The sequence below is a fragment of the Pteropus alecto genome, unplaced genomic scaffold (assembly GCF_000325575.1).
Source record: "Pteropus alecto unplaced genomic scaffold, ASM32557v1 scaffold60, whole genome shotgun sequence".
NCBI lineage: Eukaryota > Metazoa > Chordata > Mammalia > Chiroptera > Pteropodidae > Pteropus > Pteropus alecto.
This window is the reverse complement of record NW_006430726.1, coordinates 6,682,835-6,696,069: the sequence shown is the minus strand read 5'-3', so window position 1 is coordinate 6,696,069 and position 13,235 is coordinate 6,682,835. Positions and strand designations below refer to the sequence as shown.

The window sequence follows — 13,235 nt, the reverse complement described above, 5'->3', positions numbered from 1 at the left end:
CGCCCGCCATGAGGAGCGCGCACCCCCTGGTCCTCTTCTCCCTGGCCGCCCTTTGCGGGCGCGGTGAGTGCTCTTTGGGGAAGGCGGGAGGGCCCCGGTCCGGCAGAGCCCGCTGGACCGGCCACAGGTGGCAGGGGAGTGGCCGAGGTTGTCCCGGCGGGAGGGGGCGGGCCGCTGGGGCGAGCGGGTCTGTGAGGTCCGGGCGAGGCCAGCGTCCTCGCGTGGGGGGTCGGGGACAGGGGCTGTGCGGGCAGCTCCGCTCAGCCCAGCGCGAAGGGAGGCCGCGGCCCGGCTCGGGTCCCACAGGTTCCTCCCTGCGACTGTGGACACCGGGAGCAAGCCTGGCGCCCAGTCCTGGAGGGAGGGGTCTTGCCCGCCCCGCCAGCCCCGAAATGTGCGCAGTTTGGGGTGGATCTCCCAGGAAACACCACCGCCTCTGGTCACCAGCGTGGGGAGGGCCACTCAGGAACCTGCAGGCTCTGACGCCTGGCAGGATACCCAAACCAGCCTCCAGGCAGAGCCCAGATGTGCTGGGCATTTCCCAGCCTGAGCACCGAGGAGCCTGTCAGCTCCCACCAGAAGGCCGCGGCTTGTCCTGGGCCCCGGTCAGCCTAGAGGACCAGGGCCACATCTGCTGGGACGAGGCACACCACAGGGGGGCTGGAGGAAGGGCTGCGGATATAGTGGCTCTCACAAAGACAGCGGCCGCACCGCAGTCAGCGTCCTGGCTCTGTCACCACTTGCTGGTGACCCCGTGTCCTTCCTTTCCCCTCTCTGAGCCTCAGTTTCCCTATCTGTTCTCTGGGGATGATGGGCCCTGTCTACAGACTGGGGACTCAGATGTGCGAGTCAGTTGCAATGTTTCTGAAGCATGGTCCTAGGGACGTGTCCCAGAATCACCCAGCACAGAGTCCTGGGCTCACAGATCAGAACCTCTGGAAATGGAGCCTGGGGATCTGCATTTACGCAGCATCGAGGTGATTCCTACATCTGATCGCACAAGCTACTGATAATAATGCTGAGCTTTATGTAAAAGGTAAAACTCCCAACTTTTCTTAAACCCATAGCTGCCTTTTAACAAACACGAATCCGTCCCCGTCCTTGGTGAAGGACACGCACTGAAAATCGCTCTGCCTTTCACATGCCCACTTGCAAAGGAGAGTCTGTGACCTTCACCTTCTGTAGTGTGATTCCAAAATAGGGATTATCTTGCCATTTTTCCAACATAGATTGTCAGACGAGCTGTGCTTTTGCAAACTGTACACAGGCTCACACAGGTTAGCGTTCCTGCTGTGTCCCCTCGATCCTCAGCCCCGCTCTGTTCCAGAGAAGGCCTGGGAAAGAAGGCCCTGGACAGAGGCAGGCCGGCCCACAGCCCGTCAGAGTCACTGAGTCGCGACTGACCTCTAGTGGCGGGCTGTTTCACAGGGCTGGGGTGTGACCCACTGCGCCCCAGAAACTTCCACCCATTACAGCCACCCTATCTTCTTGGGGGCGCAGGGCCCGTCCCCTATCTTTTGGACCCAGAAGCCCTCACAGGCACAAAGCGGCAGACTGGAAAGTCTAAACACATGTCGTTCTGGCTCCTTTTGGGGGGCGAGGACTTCATTCTAGCCCGCGACAGCCCTGCTGGTCATCCCCACCAGGGCCCCCACACTCACAAGTCCAAGCGGCAGTGTGAGCGAGGACACACTTGGCTCCGGACACCAAGGCCACTGCAGGGGCAGCCTCCGTACAGGAAGTTAGCAAGGCAGGAGAGAAGGCCCGAGGCCTCTGTCTGACCGACGCCTGGACCTGGCTCTGCCCCTGACTTGCTGGGGCTCCTGGAGTAAGTGCCTCCTCTCTTTGGTCTCAGGCTGCCCAGCTGAAAAACAAAGCGTTGGCTAAATGGTTTTCAGAGCCACTAACTCAGGACCCCGTAGGTGGTCCTCAAGATGGAGGAGGGTCCCTCGGGGCCAGCTGACTGCCTGAGAGGCAGGACAGGTGCAAAGATGGGCAACCTGAGCATTCCGGGGGGCTCGGAGCCAGAAGCCTGCCGAGTAGCCGTGGCTCTCTCTCGGGTGCCCAGGTGGCAGCAGCCTCCTGGGGCTGCAGAGCTGTGGATCCAGCCTCTCCCACAACCGCAGGGCTGGGGGCCAGGACCTGCAGATTCTGACCCCAGAGCTGCCCCAGACATACCAGATGGGCTTGGACAAGTCACACCCCTCTTTAGGAAAAGACTAGTCAGCCGAAGTATATACACTAACGAGGCTGTGGGAGGGTTGCAGCTGTAGCCTGGGGCTGCAGACTGGCTTCCAGGGCACTCAGGCAGAGGGCCTCTGGGAGGGGGTCCAGGCCATGAGAGGAGGGGCTCGAGAATCTAGGTCAAGCATCGGAGGACCCTCAGGACAGCCCGGGGCATTCTGGGGGAGGCACAGCAGCAGCAGGTACGCTGGGAGCCTCTTTCACAGGGCACTAAATATTGCATCTGCTCCAGATAGGCAGCGAGTTGGAAAGAGCATGGAGCAGGCAGGGTGGAGGCTGCTCCTGCGGCCGTGGCTCCACCCAGCACCCACCCGGGAGTCTGCCTCACACTTGCTCAGTTGGAGCCATTCAGGCTCTGAGCCCTGTGGCCCCGCCCAGAGGGAGGGGGTTGGTAAAATGGGGAGCTGGCCCTGCAGGGGAGGATGGAGTCTGAGTCCTAGGCTTGGTGAGCCACAGCCCCTCGCTGGTACCCGCAAGCCTCCTTTATCCCTCTATCCTATGCCACCTGCTCTCCCGCCAGCTCAGGTGTCCTTGATCTTCTTCTGAGTGTTCCTCTTTCCAAGGTGCCCCCCGGTCCCCAACACATTCTCCCTGAAGAGCCCAGGCAGGTGGTGAGCAAGGACCAGGGCTGGAGGGGTGTATGTGGGAGACGGAGAGACTTGAAAGGTAGAATCGATAGAACTCGGCGGCCACCTGAAGACACACAGGTCTGGACTAGGTGTCTAGTCGTGGGGCGCCACTCACTGGTGGAGCGAACGGGAGGAGGAAGAGGTGGCGCGTGGGAGGACCGCAGAGCTCCCTCTGGAATACTAAACTGGCAGTCCCGAGGAGAGGCAGGCCTGCCCCGAGGACCCCTGTGCCCCCGGCCCTGGCAGCTCCCCGCTCCACTGCCGTCAGCTGCAGTGGGTGTCACCTGGAGAAGGGCCAGCAGGTCTGACCTGTTTTCCCAGGGGACTGCCGCGTGGCCAACGCTGAGGAGAAGCTCATGGACGACCTTCTGAACAAAACCCGCTACAACAACCTGATCCGCCCAGCCACCAGCTCCTTGCAGCTCATCTCCATCGAGCTGCAGCTCTCCCTGGCCCAGCTCATCAGCGTGGTAGGTGCAGGGGGAGAGAGACTCAGTGGGATTTTGGTGCCCTGGCTGGGTCTTGGGAAAAGTGGTCGCCGTTCAGTGTGCACGGCTGGGAGTCAGGTGACTTGGGTTTCACTTGTGGCATCGCCCAGACTTGTGCACGAAGTCCCAGATCGTCCATCTGGTATTCTCCGCTTGGGAGTGAGGACAGGACTGAGGCACGACAGAACTTTCTGGGTGATAGAAATGCCCCGTATCTTGAAAGGAGGTGGGTTACATGGGTAACACATTTGTTAAAACTGATCCAAACGTACGCTTGCCATCTGTGCCTTTCGCTGTATGTAAATTACACCTCAACTTTAAGAGAATTTTTTAAAGATGGGCGGTTTTCAACGTTCAGTGATGGCGGAATAGCTTGTCGCAGACTCATTTTTCCACAAGGACAATTAGAAAAGATGGACCCCCCGCCCCCGCCCCCGCCATCAAAATACGTTTGAAGTCTTGGAGAGCTCAGCCGGGACTTGAGGGACCAGGTTCCAGGAGGTGACCTTGATGGTCTCTGGTGCTTTTCCCCAAGTTTAATGATTGGTGGACAGGGGGGGCTAAGGAGCTGAACACAGAGTGGCGGCTAAGAGGCTGGGAGGCCTCGGGGAATGGTTGCCACTTTCACAGGGCCGGGGTGGCACATATTAAAGCTTGAGCCTCGCTAAGAAGATGGAAACCTTGAGAGGACAACCCCTAAGAGTAAAAATGAATCAAAAACAGTCCAGCCTCACAAAATCTAAACCTGCTTCGAACCAGCTCGGACACAGCCTGGGTTACAGGGATCCGCCCCTCCTCTGACTGCCTGCCTTAAAGCCAAAGTCCGCACTCCCTAGAGGCACGTACGGTCACGCACCGAATAACGACGGACTGCATATACGTCGGTGTTCCCATGAGATTATAACAGAGCCAAACAATTACTATCGCCTGGTACATCGCAGCCATCGTAACAGCAGATCACAACACATTGCAATTGCCGACGGTACTCAGTACACTAACACACGGTAGGAGCAGTCGGCTATGGCACACAGCCCAGGCGTGTCGTAGGCTGTACCGCCTCGGCGTGGGTCAGTGCACTCTGTGATGTTTGCGCAAAGACAAAATCGCCTAATGAAGATGTGTTTCTCAGACTGTAAGTGACACGTGACTATAAAGTCAGAAAAAAATATGCTAGGCACGCGATAAGGCAAGACGAAGTAAGAAAAGACCAAAGCCAGAAAGAAGACAATGGAAAAAGATACCCAGATTTAGTCAGACACAGACTGTTAAAAAACTACTACTAAGATAGTAAACTTTATGGCATGTGAATGTTACCGCTACGAAAAATGAATCAACAAATAATAAATATTTAAAAACAAAATAGCTGATATGTTCAAGAAAATTATACTGACGGAGAATTTGAAGCCCATCGTAGGATGGGTTTAACAGCAGGTTGGTTATAGCAGAAGATGAGGTTAAGGAACTGGAAGGCAGAGGCCAATGGAAAAGGCCTCAACAAATAACAAGAACGGATAAGACAGAAAAGAAGATCGTATGGGGCATGTGCGGGTGCGTTTCACTGAGCGGACCGTGCATGCAGGACCAGCCTGTGTGAGGATCGTGAGCTTCGTCTAGACATGCGGGGTGTGAGACACCATCCAGGATAGGCTGGATGGCCGTGGGGCGCATGGCCCTCGAGCTCAGAGCCTGCGTGACGAAGCGGCCCGTGGAGGGCTCCTCCCGCCCAGTGAACTGATAGCCCCTCTCCTTCCCCAGAATGAGCGAGAACAGATCATGACCACCAACGTCTGGCTGAAACAGGTAAGTGCCCTGAGGGTCCCCAGCCCCGAGGGCCTCTCCTCCAGAGCTTGCCCATTGGTGGCGACGACATACGAGTGACGGGGCCCTGCCCGTGTGCTCAGGAGTGGACCGACTACCGCCTGGCCTGGAACAGCTCCTGCTACGAGGGTGTGGACATCCTGAGGATCCCTGCAAAGCGCATCTGGCTGCCTGACATCGTGCTTTACAACAAGTGAGTGGCGGGGCTGGCCGGCGTCCCAGCCTCCGGGGTTCTCCGGTCCCGAGTCCAGTCCTAGGCCCCATCTGCGCGTCGCCCCAACATCCTAGCTATCAGGCTGGAAGAGGAGGTAGAGGTGAGCAGAGCCAGCGCCCCCAGTTACAGATGGGGAAGCAGAGGCCCAGAGTCGCTCAGGCACAGCTGGGCCCGGGCCTAGCGCCCCAAGCCCAAGTCCAGTGCCCCTTCTGTCCCCCAGACCGTCTTTTGGACCGTCTGTCGCTTGGTCAGGGCTAGGTGTCGGTGGTGCCGAGTTACTCTGTGTAAATACGTTAGGTAGGCGGGGGGAGCCAAAGAGACCGGCTCCGGGTAGTAGTTACACCGGCAGAAGCGTGAAATGATCACGAGTGCGGGGTGCAGGGACAACGGAGTTCAAATTCGGCTGTTCTGCTCATTAGTTTTCTGACCTTGAAGCAGTCGCTTGACTTCTCCGAGCCTCAGTTTCCCCATCTGTAAAACGGGGATAAACAAGAGCTACCTCACCGGACTGTTGGGAGGCCTAGATGAGCTAATACACGAGGACACTCCCTGCCACTCCCTGTGGGGTTCTTTGGCTGGCAGCTGCCCGCGAACCTCATGGGGTTCTCCTCCGTGCCCCGCCCCTGCCCAGTGCCGACGGGACCTACGAGGTGTCTCTCTACACCAACGTGGTGGTGCGCTCCAACGGCAGCATCCTGTGGCTGCCCCCCGCCATCTACAAGAGCGCCTGCAAGATCGAGGTGAAGCACTTCCCCTTCGACCAGCAGAACTGCACCCTCAAGTTCCGCTCCTGGACCTACGACCACACGGAGATCGACATGGTCCTCAAGTCGCCTTCGGCCAGCATGGACGACTTCACCCCCAGTGGCGAATGGGACATCGTGGCCCTCCCGGGGCGAAGGACGGTGAACCCGAAGGACCCCAGCTACGTGGACGTGACGTACGACTTCGTCATCCGCCGCAAGCCCCTGTTCTACACCATCAACCTCATCGTGCCCTGCGTGCTCATCACCTCGCTGGCCATCCTGGTCTTCTACCTGCCGTCCGACTGCGGCGAGAAGATGACGCTGTGCATCTCCGTGCTGCTGGCGCTCACCGTCTTCCTGCTGCTCATCTCCAAGATCGTGCCGCCCACGTCCCTGGACGTGCCGCTCATCGGCAAGTACCTCATGTTCACCATGGTGCTGGTCACCTTCTCCATCGTCACCAGCGTGTGCGTGCTCAACGTGCACCACCGCTCACCCAGCACGCACACCATGGCGCCCTGGGTCAGGCGCTGCTTCCTGCGCCGGCTGCCCACCTTCCTCTTCATGAAGCGCCCTGACGGCAGCGCCCCCAGGACCCCCCAGCCCAGTCAGTCTGGGGCCGCCACCGCCTCGGCCACGGGCCCGGCCAGCTCCTCCAACCTCTACGGGAGCTCCATGTACTTCGTGAATCCTGCCTCTGCGGCTGCGAAGCCCCCCGCCGGCTCCGACTCTGCGAGGACCCCCAGGGACTTCCGGCTGAGGTCCTCCGGGAGGTTCCAGCAGGACGTGCAGGAGGCTTTACAGGGCGTCAACTTCATCGCCCAGCACATGAAGAGTGACGATCAGGACCAGAGCGTAAGTTGCTGCCCAGCCCCCGCCACATGCCCAGTGGATGGGCTCAGACAACAGGGCCAGCCCCCATTTCCCACAGTTCGTTCATGAGACAAGGGCTCGCAAACTCTCTGTGGGGGTAAGGAACCCAAAATGGAACCCAGCTGTATCAGAGCTTCGTGCACGGGGTGGGCGGCGGGAAGGCGGGTGATCCTTTCCGTTAGTCTTGGGTTCCCCGGGAGCAGAGCCTGAAGTGAGGACCCGGGCAAAGGCGGTTCACATGACCAGTGAGCTCAGGACGCAGAGTAGGGAAGGAGGGGCAGTGAGCCGGGGAAGCGATGAAAGCAACGTGGGTACTGGCGAGTGGGTTACTGCCCGAGGCCCGGGGCCCGAGGCTCAGGGGAGCTCAGCCCGGCAGAGACCCGCTGATGATGCAAGCGCAGAACCGGTCTCTGGAGGGAGGTGGGTATTTGCCCCTCAGCTCCCGTCCCATGGGGGTTATACTTCCTGGCTCTGCCAGCTGGTTGTGCAGCCAGCACCCTGGGGGTTGGAGGAGCCCCGGGCAGAGGAGAGATGCAGGCTCCCGAAGTGGGAGGCTGCCAGCGGGCTGGAAGTGGCGCCTGCAGCCTTTAGGACCACACATGGCCGGGGCGCCAAGAGCATCTGCTCCCAGCCTCCTCGGGCTTGCAAAGAAGCCACATGTTTGTAGCCAAACCTTTGTAGCTTTTAAGAGTACAGAAACATCAGATAAAATATTATCGCTAGCCAGGATCATGATTCATCGAGCAGGGTGACTACAGTTACAGATTTTTAAAAAGAGGTTGCATTTACTCTCCAGGACAAGCAGTGAGTGCTAGAGTGCAGGTGTCCCAACGACTCCTCCGAACGTATGACACTGCAAAGGACAGTTCTATGACCGAGCACAGAACGCGATGGTAACGGCAGGAAGTGTGCACCGCGGCTCCACAGCAGGCAGAGCGAGCGTCACATTCTGTGAACGTTCTCGTCTCAACACCTGATCAGACCAGGTCCTCTCAGCAGACGTTGACCCCACCACACGCCGCTGCCTGGGGAGAGGAGGGCCTCTCCTCCCGCTTACCTTCCTGCGGCTCCCTTCCACGAGCCCGTCCTCCAGGGAAAGCTCTGGCAGTCCATTAGTTGGCACGCGGGGAAAAGCGCAGGCCGGAGAAGCTGCAGACTCACACTGTGAAAAGGAGAGAGGGGTGTTGGTAGCACATGGAATATAGGACACCAGCTGTAGAAATGCAGCGTCCCAGGCCCCGCAGACCTGCTGGCTCAAGACCCGTTTTGCCAGGTCCCCAGGGGATTCCCGGGCACACGCCAGCATGAGCGGCACAGCTGTCCAGGACCATCAGACTTTGCTTTTAAGAAAATTACTTTGATTGTGCTTCCCTTTCGTTGGAAACCATTCAGTAGCTCAGCATCACCTAAATCACCGGGTCCCAACCGTTACTGTGCAGCCTGGGGCCCTGCTGGCTAAATAAGAGCCACTTGGGCACCTTTTCAAAGTCCAGCTTCAGGGCCACCGGGACTGAGCCAGGGTCTCGGGGAGGCGTCCAGGAGCTGCGTTTCCAACCAGCTTCCCGGTGGTTCCCGTGCACGGGGAAGCTCTGGTCCCCGGCCGCCCCGCCAAGCTGGCACCCACCCTGAGCCCCCTCTCCTAAAGGACTCCCAGCCCCATGGTGTCACAGGCTTCCGACTGCCTACGTCAGTTCATTAAAAGCCTCTCGAGGGAAGGACCCAGCCAGCACCCCCGTTACTATCATCCCAGTGTTCACTGAGCTCCCGCCACACAGCAGGCACCCTGCCGGGACCCGACACCCATTAGTGCTAACCCTCCATGAGCCCTGTGAAGTGGCATTTGCTCCCACCCCCACTTTACAAGGAAAGCTAGGCTTGGGGAGGCTCAGTGACTTGCCCAGGGTGACACACTGGCACAGAGCAGAGCCAAGCTCTGTACCTGGATCCTTCTGATATCCCCAAACTCTCTTGTCCTACACTGAGAAGGTGATGGATTTGGTTGGTCGACTTTCGCATGGGTGGCTGGAAAAAAGCAGCTTTCTTCCCTTCTGAGTGTGTCTGCCCCTGATCCAGCCCAGGCTGGGTCCCAGCTTCAGCACTCTCACCCTGCTTGGTGATTAACTGGTCACTATAAATAGCACAAAATATAAAAAGAGGGGAGAAGGCACACACACCACAAAAGAGTCGTCTGAAATTAGGGCTGTCAAAAAGAAACCCAAGAAAGCGGGGGAGGCTCACGTGGAGAGCCAGGCGGTGCCCGCTGGTCTTGGCCCGCGGCACTTGTGTTTGGCTGGGGGCCTGGGGCTGGGTGGCACAGGATTATCCAGACACACACCACTGACAGGGCCCTGACAAATTGGGTCACCGATGTCAGCTTGCTCGTCGCTGCGCAATTTCCAGCTCCTGAATCTCTGCTGAATTCCGATCCAGCCAGTCTCCGCAAGGAAAAGTATGCTGAGGGTCTCACCAGAGCCAGGGTGTAAACACAGGCATGGGAGAGGGAGGCCAGAATGTTGGGGCTCTCTAGGGGTATCGCCCCAGGCAGAGGAGGCAGACGCATCTGTGGTGGCACCTCTGGAGGCCGGCCACAGCCCACGCTGGGCTCTGAGAGTGACTCAGGCAATAGGGCAAGGAGGCTGGGCCTTAATTACCGGAACTGTTAACAGAGTGAGAAACTGAACAGCAGGCTCTCCTGGTACCTCGCTGTCCCCAGGGCCCCATCCCCACGGAGCAAGGTGAGCCCTAAGTTTTCCTTCGTCTGGAGCCAGCTCAGGAGGCTTCAAGTGAAAATAAGAGGAAAAACTTGTGATCCTTAGGCCTCGTCCCCTTGTTTACAGTCAGGTTTGGTTTTAATCACATGCCTAAGCTTTCTGTACAGCCCAGGCTCCCAGCGGCTCCGCGATGCTGCGGGAGTGGGTAGGGGAGGCCGACGAGCTGTGAGGCACAGACGTTCTGAGTGGCCTGGGGCCTACGGGTTCCAGCCAGACAGCGAGGGCCAACTCGGGGCACAGGAAGAGAGCAGGGGGGACCCCAGCACTGACCCATGTGACCCGCCTCTGTCTGCCCGCAGGTCGTGGAGGACTGGAAGTACGTGGCCATGGTGGTCGACCGGCTGTTCCTGTGGGTGTTCGTGGTTGTGTGTGTGCTGGGCACCGTGGGGCTCTTCCTACCTCCCCTCTTCCAGACCCACGCGCCCTCCGAGGGTCCCTAGGCTGCCCTGCATGCCCCAGGGTCCCCAGTTGTGGGGTAAGATGATGCAAGCGGCCCAGTGAGCAGTTTGCTGTTTCTCTCTGGGTCACAGCTGCTGAGGCCCTAAATGAATGAGACCATCAGCCATCTGCCCGTTAAACAGCCGTGGCGTGGGAGGGGCGAGGATTGGGGGCCTGGACTGTCCTCTCTGAAGGCCTCAGAGGAATCCAGGGAACCCCGGCAGGAGGGGGCTTTCGACAGTTTAGCTCCGTGCCAGGGTAAGGACGGGCTTAGCAGCAGCGGCTACTATGTGCCAGGCATCGTCCCTCGCACCCCGTCTCCCTGTACTCCCCCAGTCCCCTAGGCTCGCTGGCCTTCGGTGGTCACACACTTCAGGATCCCTCCCAGCTCAGAGCCTGTGCACCTGCAGTAACTTCCAGACCTTCCCCCGGCGCCTCCGAGGCTCTTCCCGTGGCTACATCCTCCAGAGCTGAACTCCGATCCATGCTTCATTCCAGTGTCACTTCCCTGAGAGGCCTTCTCCAGTCACCCGAAAGCGTCCCCCTCACGGCCACAGTCCCTGACACCTTCCTCGGCGCTCCTCAGTACCTGAGGTTCTTGCTGGAGTGTCTACGGCCCACATCTACCTACTAGAGTGTGAGCTCCATGAGAGCAGGGACCTGGTCCTTTGTGTTGGCTGCAGTATCCCCAGGACCCAGGACAGAGCTCGGCACACAGTGGGTGCTCAATAAATGTTTGTTGAATGAATGAATGGCTCCTAGTCTTCCTTCAAGCTCAGATGCCCCTCCTCTGAGCAGCAGCCCTTGGCTCCCCACATGAAAGCAGGGGCCCTCTCCTCCTCCGTGACCCACAGCCCAGCTCCCACTCCACTGTGTGTCACGGCTGGGTTCAGGTGCGTCTCCCTCACAGGTGCTCTGATTGGCCCCCAACATTCTATCTTTTGCCCGGCGCATAGTAGGTGCTCAAAATATCTGTGGAATGGAGGAGGACTTTTAAAATTCTATTTTTAAAATTATATGATTTTATATAAAACTCTCTCTTTTTGCCAAGAGAATGAATCTTAATACGTGCACAGTTTCGTGATCAGGATATAGGAGATGTCGTCCACCACCCAAGATGGCCGCACACACACCCGCTCCCGTGCCGCTCCTTACGGTCCTGCCTCTCCTCATCTTTCCAAAATGCCATGTACATGAGCCACACGGTGTGCAGCCTGTGAGAAGAATGCCTTTGAGAGGCGTCCAAGTTGCCGAGGGGGCCAACAGTTTGTTCCTGTCTTGCTCAGCAGTGTTCTGTCGCGTGGATGTTGAACACATTTAGGTTACCGGTTTGGGGCAATTATGTAAACATTCAATTATGTACAGGATTTTACGTGTGAACAAATGTTTTCTTTTCTCCAGGTGAATACTCAGGAGTGTGGTTGCTGCATCGTGTTTAACTTATGTGGGGCTGTCAGACTTATCTGGAGGGGCTATCGCATCTTGCGTTCCCACAGGCCAAGTACGAGAGGTCCAGCTCTCTGCGTCCTCGCCCGCACGTGGTACTGGCTGCACTTTGTACCCAGCCACCCCGGTGGATGTGACGGGGTGCATCACCCTGGTTTCAGTTTGCTTTTCCCTCATGGCCAGTGATGTTGAACATCTTTTCATGTGATTCTTTTGCTTTCTGTGTATCCTCTTTGGCGAAGTCTCTTTTTAACTCTTTCGCTTATTTTAAAAATTGAGTCTTAGTTTTCTTACTGTTGCACAAGAATTAAAAAACACTCTAGTGAGGTTTAATTTACATATCATAAAACTCATTCATTTTAAGTGTAAAAGTCAATGAGTTTTAGCAAGTTTATCACCATAATCCAGTTTTGGAACATTTGCATCACCCCAATAAGATTCCTCACACCTATCTATTCTTACTTTTGAGTTTTGAGGGTTATTTGTATCTTGTGCATGCAAGTCCTCGGCAGGACACGTGATTTGCTGTCATTTCCAAATGAAGGGCTTTACGCCAAGAGAATGAGAATGCGCTAGCTGGGGGCCGGGTGGGTAGGGCCCTGATTCTTACAGACATTTTCCGGGTCCTGCAAAATGTCTCCTTTTGCGTGTTTTAAATGTAGGTAGGAGACCCATTCTTGAAATACAGGCAACTCACCTGTCCTGTGATGAAGGGACCCCCCAAGGGAGCCTGCAGGTGCCCCACCCCACCTGGCGGGTGGTCAGAGAGGTCAAGGGACCCCAGGGCAGCCTGGTCACCGCAGTTTTCTGAGGCCCCTAGAGGTGCAGATAGGGTTGGGGACAGAGGAGGCTCTGCAGGGGGCCAGGAGCTGGACCCGCAGTGCCCCGAGGGTTCCATCTCCAACACCTCATTTTTGGCTTTTTCTTCTTTCGTTTCACTTTTTGCTAAGGAGCATTTCAAACACCCTCAAGTAAACAGTATGACAGCCCTTCGGGAACTCACGGAGGCTCAGGAACGAGCGACTCCTGGCCCATGCGGCCCCAGCGGACGCCCATCCTCCGCCTCCTACACGCACAGACTCTCAAAACCACAAATACCAGTATCGCACCGAAAATGCTTAACACTTACTTAATCGCGTCAAAACCTGAGCTGTTACAGGGTCCCAGAAGCAGGCGCGACCGGTGCCGGCACACACGCGGGACATGCCAGAGCAGAGAATGCCACGTGGGTCCCCCTCCGCGGCGGCAGCCCTGCTCTGATTGGCCCGCGCAGCACACCCCGACACTAGACCCGGGCGCCCCGCGCGCCCCGCCCCGCCTGACTCCGAGTGGCCGCGGCGCGGGGAGCCCACGAGCCCAGTTTGTCTCCACCGCGCCGCGTGCGCCCCGGATCGCTCGGGGCGTCCCGGCAGCCGGGCCGGCGGGCCATGGGCGCACACCCGCTCCGGGTGCCGCCACCTCTGGTGCTGCTGCTGCTGCTGCTGCTGCTGCCAGGTACGCGGGCGTGCTGGCGGCCGGAGGGACAGGTGTCCCCAGAGGGGGTTGCGGGGTCCGAGCGGGCCCGCCGG

The 13,235-nt window shown here is 58.1% G+C and overlaps 2 protein-coding genes across 2 annotated transcripts in view; both read left to right on the top strand.

Moving 5' to 3' along the window:
* Window positions 1-6: 6 nt before the first annotated feature.
* On the top strand, window positions 7-10,352 carry CHRNB4 (cholinergic receptor nicotinic beta 4 subunit). Its single transcript, XM_015593671.2, has 6 exons — window positions 7-63; window positions 3,195-3,343; window positions 5,117-5,161; window positions 5,263-5,372; window positions 6,025-6,994; window positions 10,083-10,352. The coding sequence occupies exons 1-6, from the start codon at window positions 9-11 to the stop codon at window positions 10,221-10,223; spliced, it is 1,470 nt and encodes a 489-aa protein (XP_015449157.1). The 5' UTR covers window positions 7-8; the 3' UTR covers window positions 10,224-10,352.
* A 2,599-nt stretch (window positions 10,353-12,951) lies between these two features.
* Window positions 12,952-13,235, top strand: part of CHRNA3 (cholinergic receptor nicotinic alpha 3 subunit) — a 13,735-nt gene continuing 13,451 nt past the window's right edge. The window contains exon 1 of the mRNA XM_006905380.3: window positions 12,952-13,161. Within this exon, the coding sequence (XP_006905442.1) occupies window positions 13,095-13,161 (67 nt within the window). The 5' untranslated portion in view covers window positions 12,952-13,094. The remainder of the gene's footprint in view (window positions 13,162-13,235) is intronic.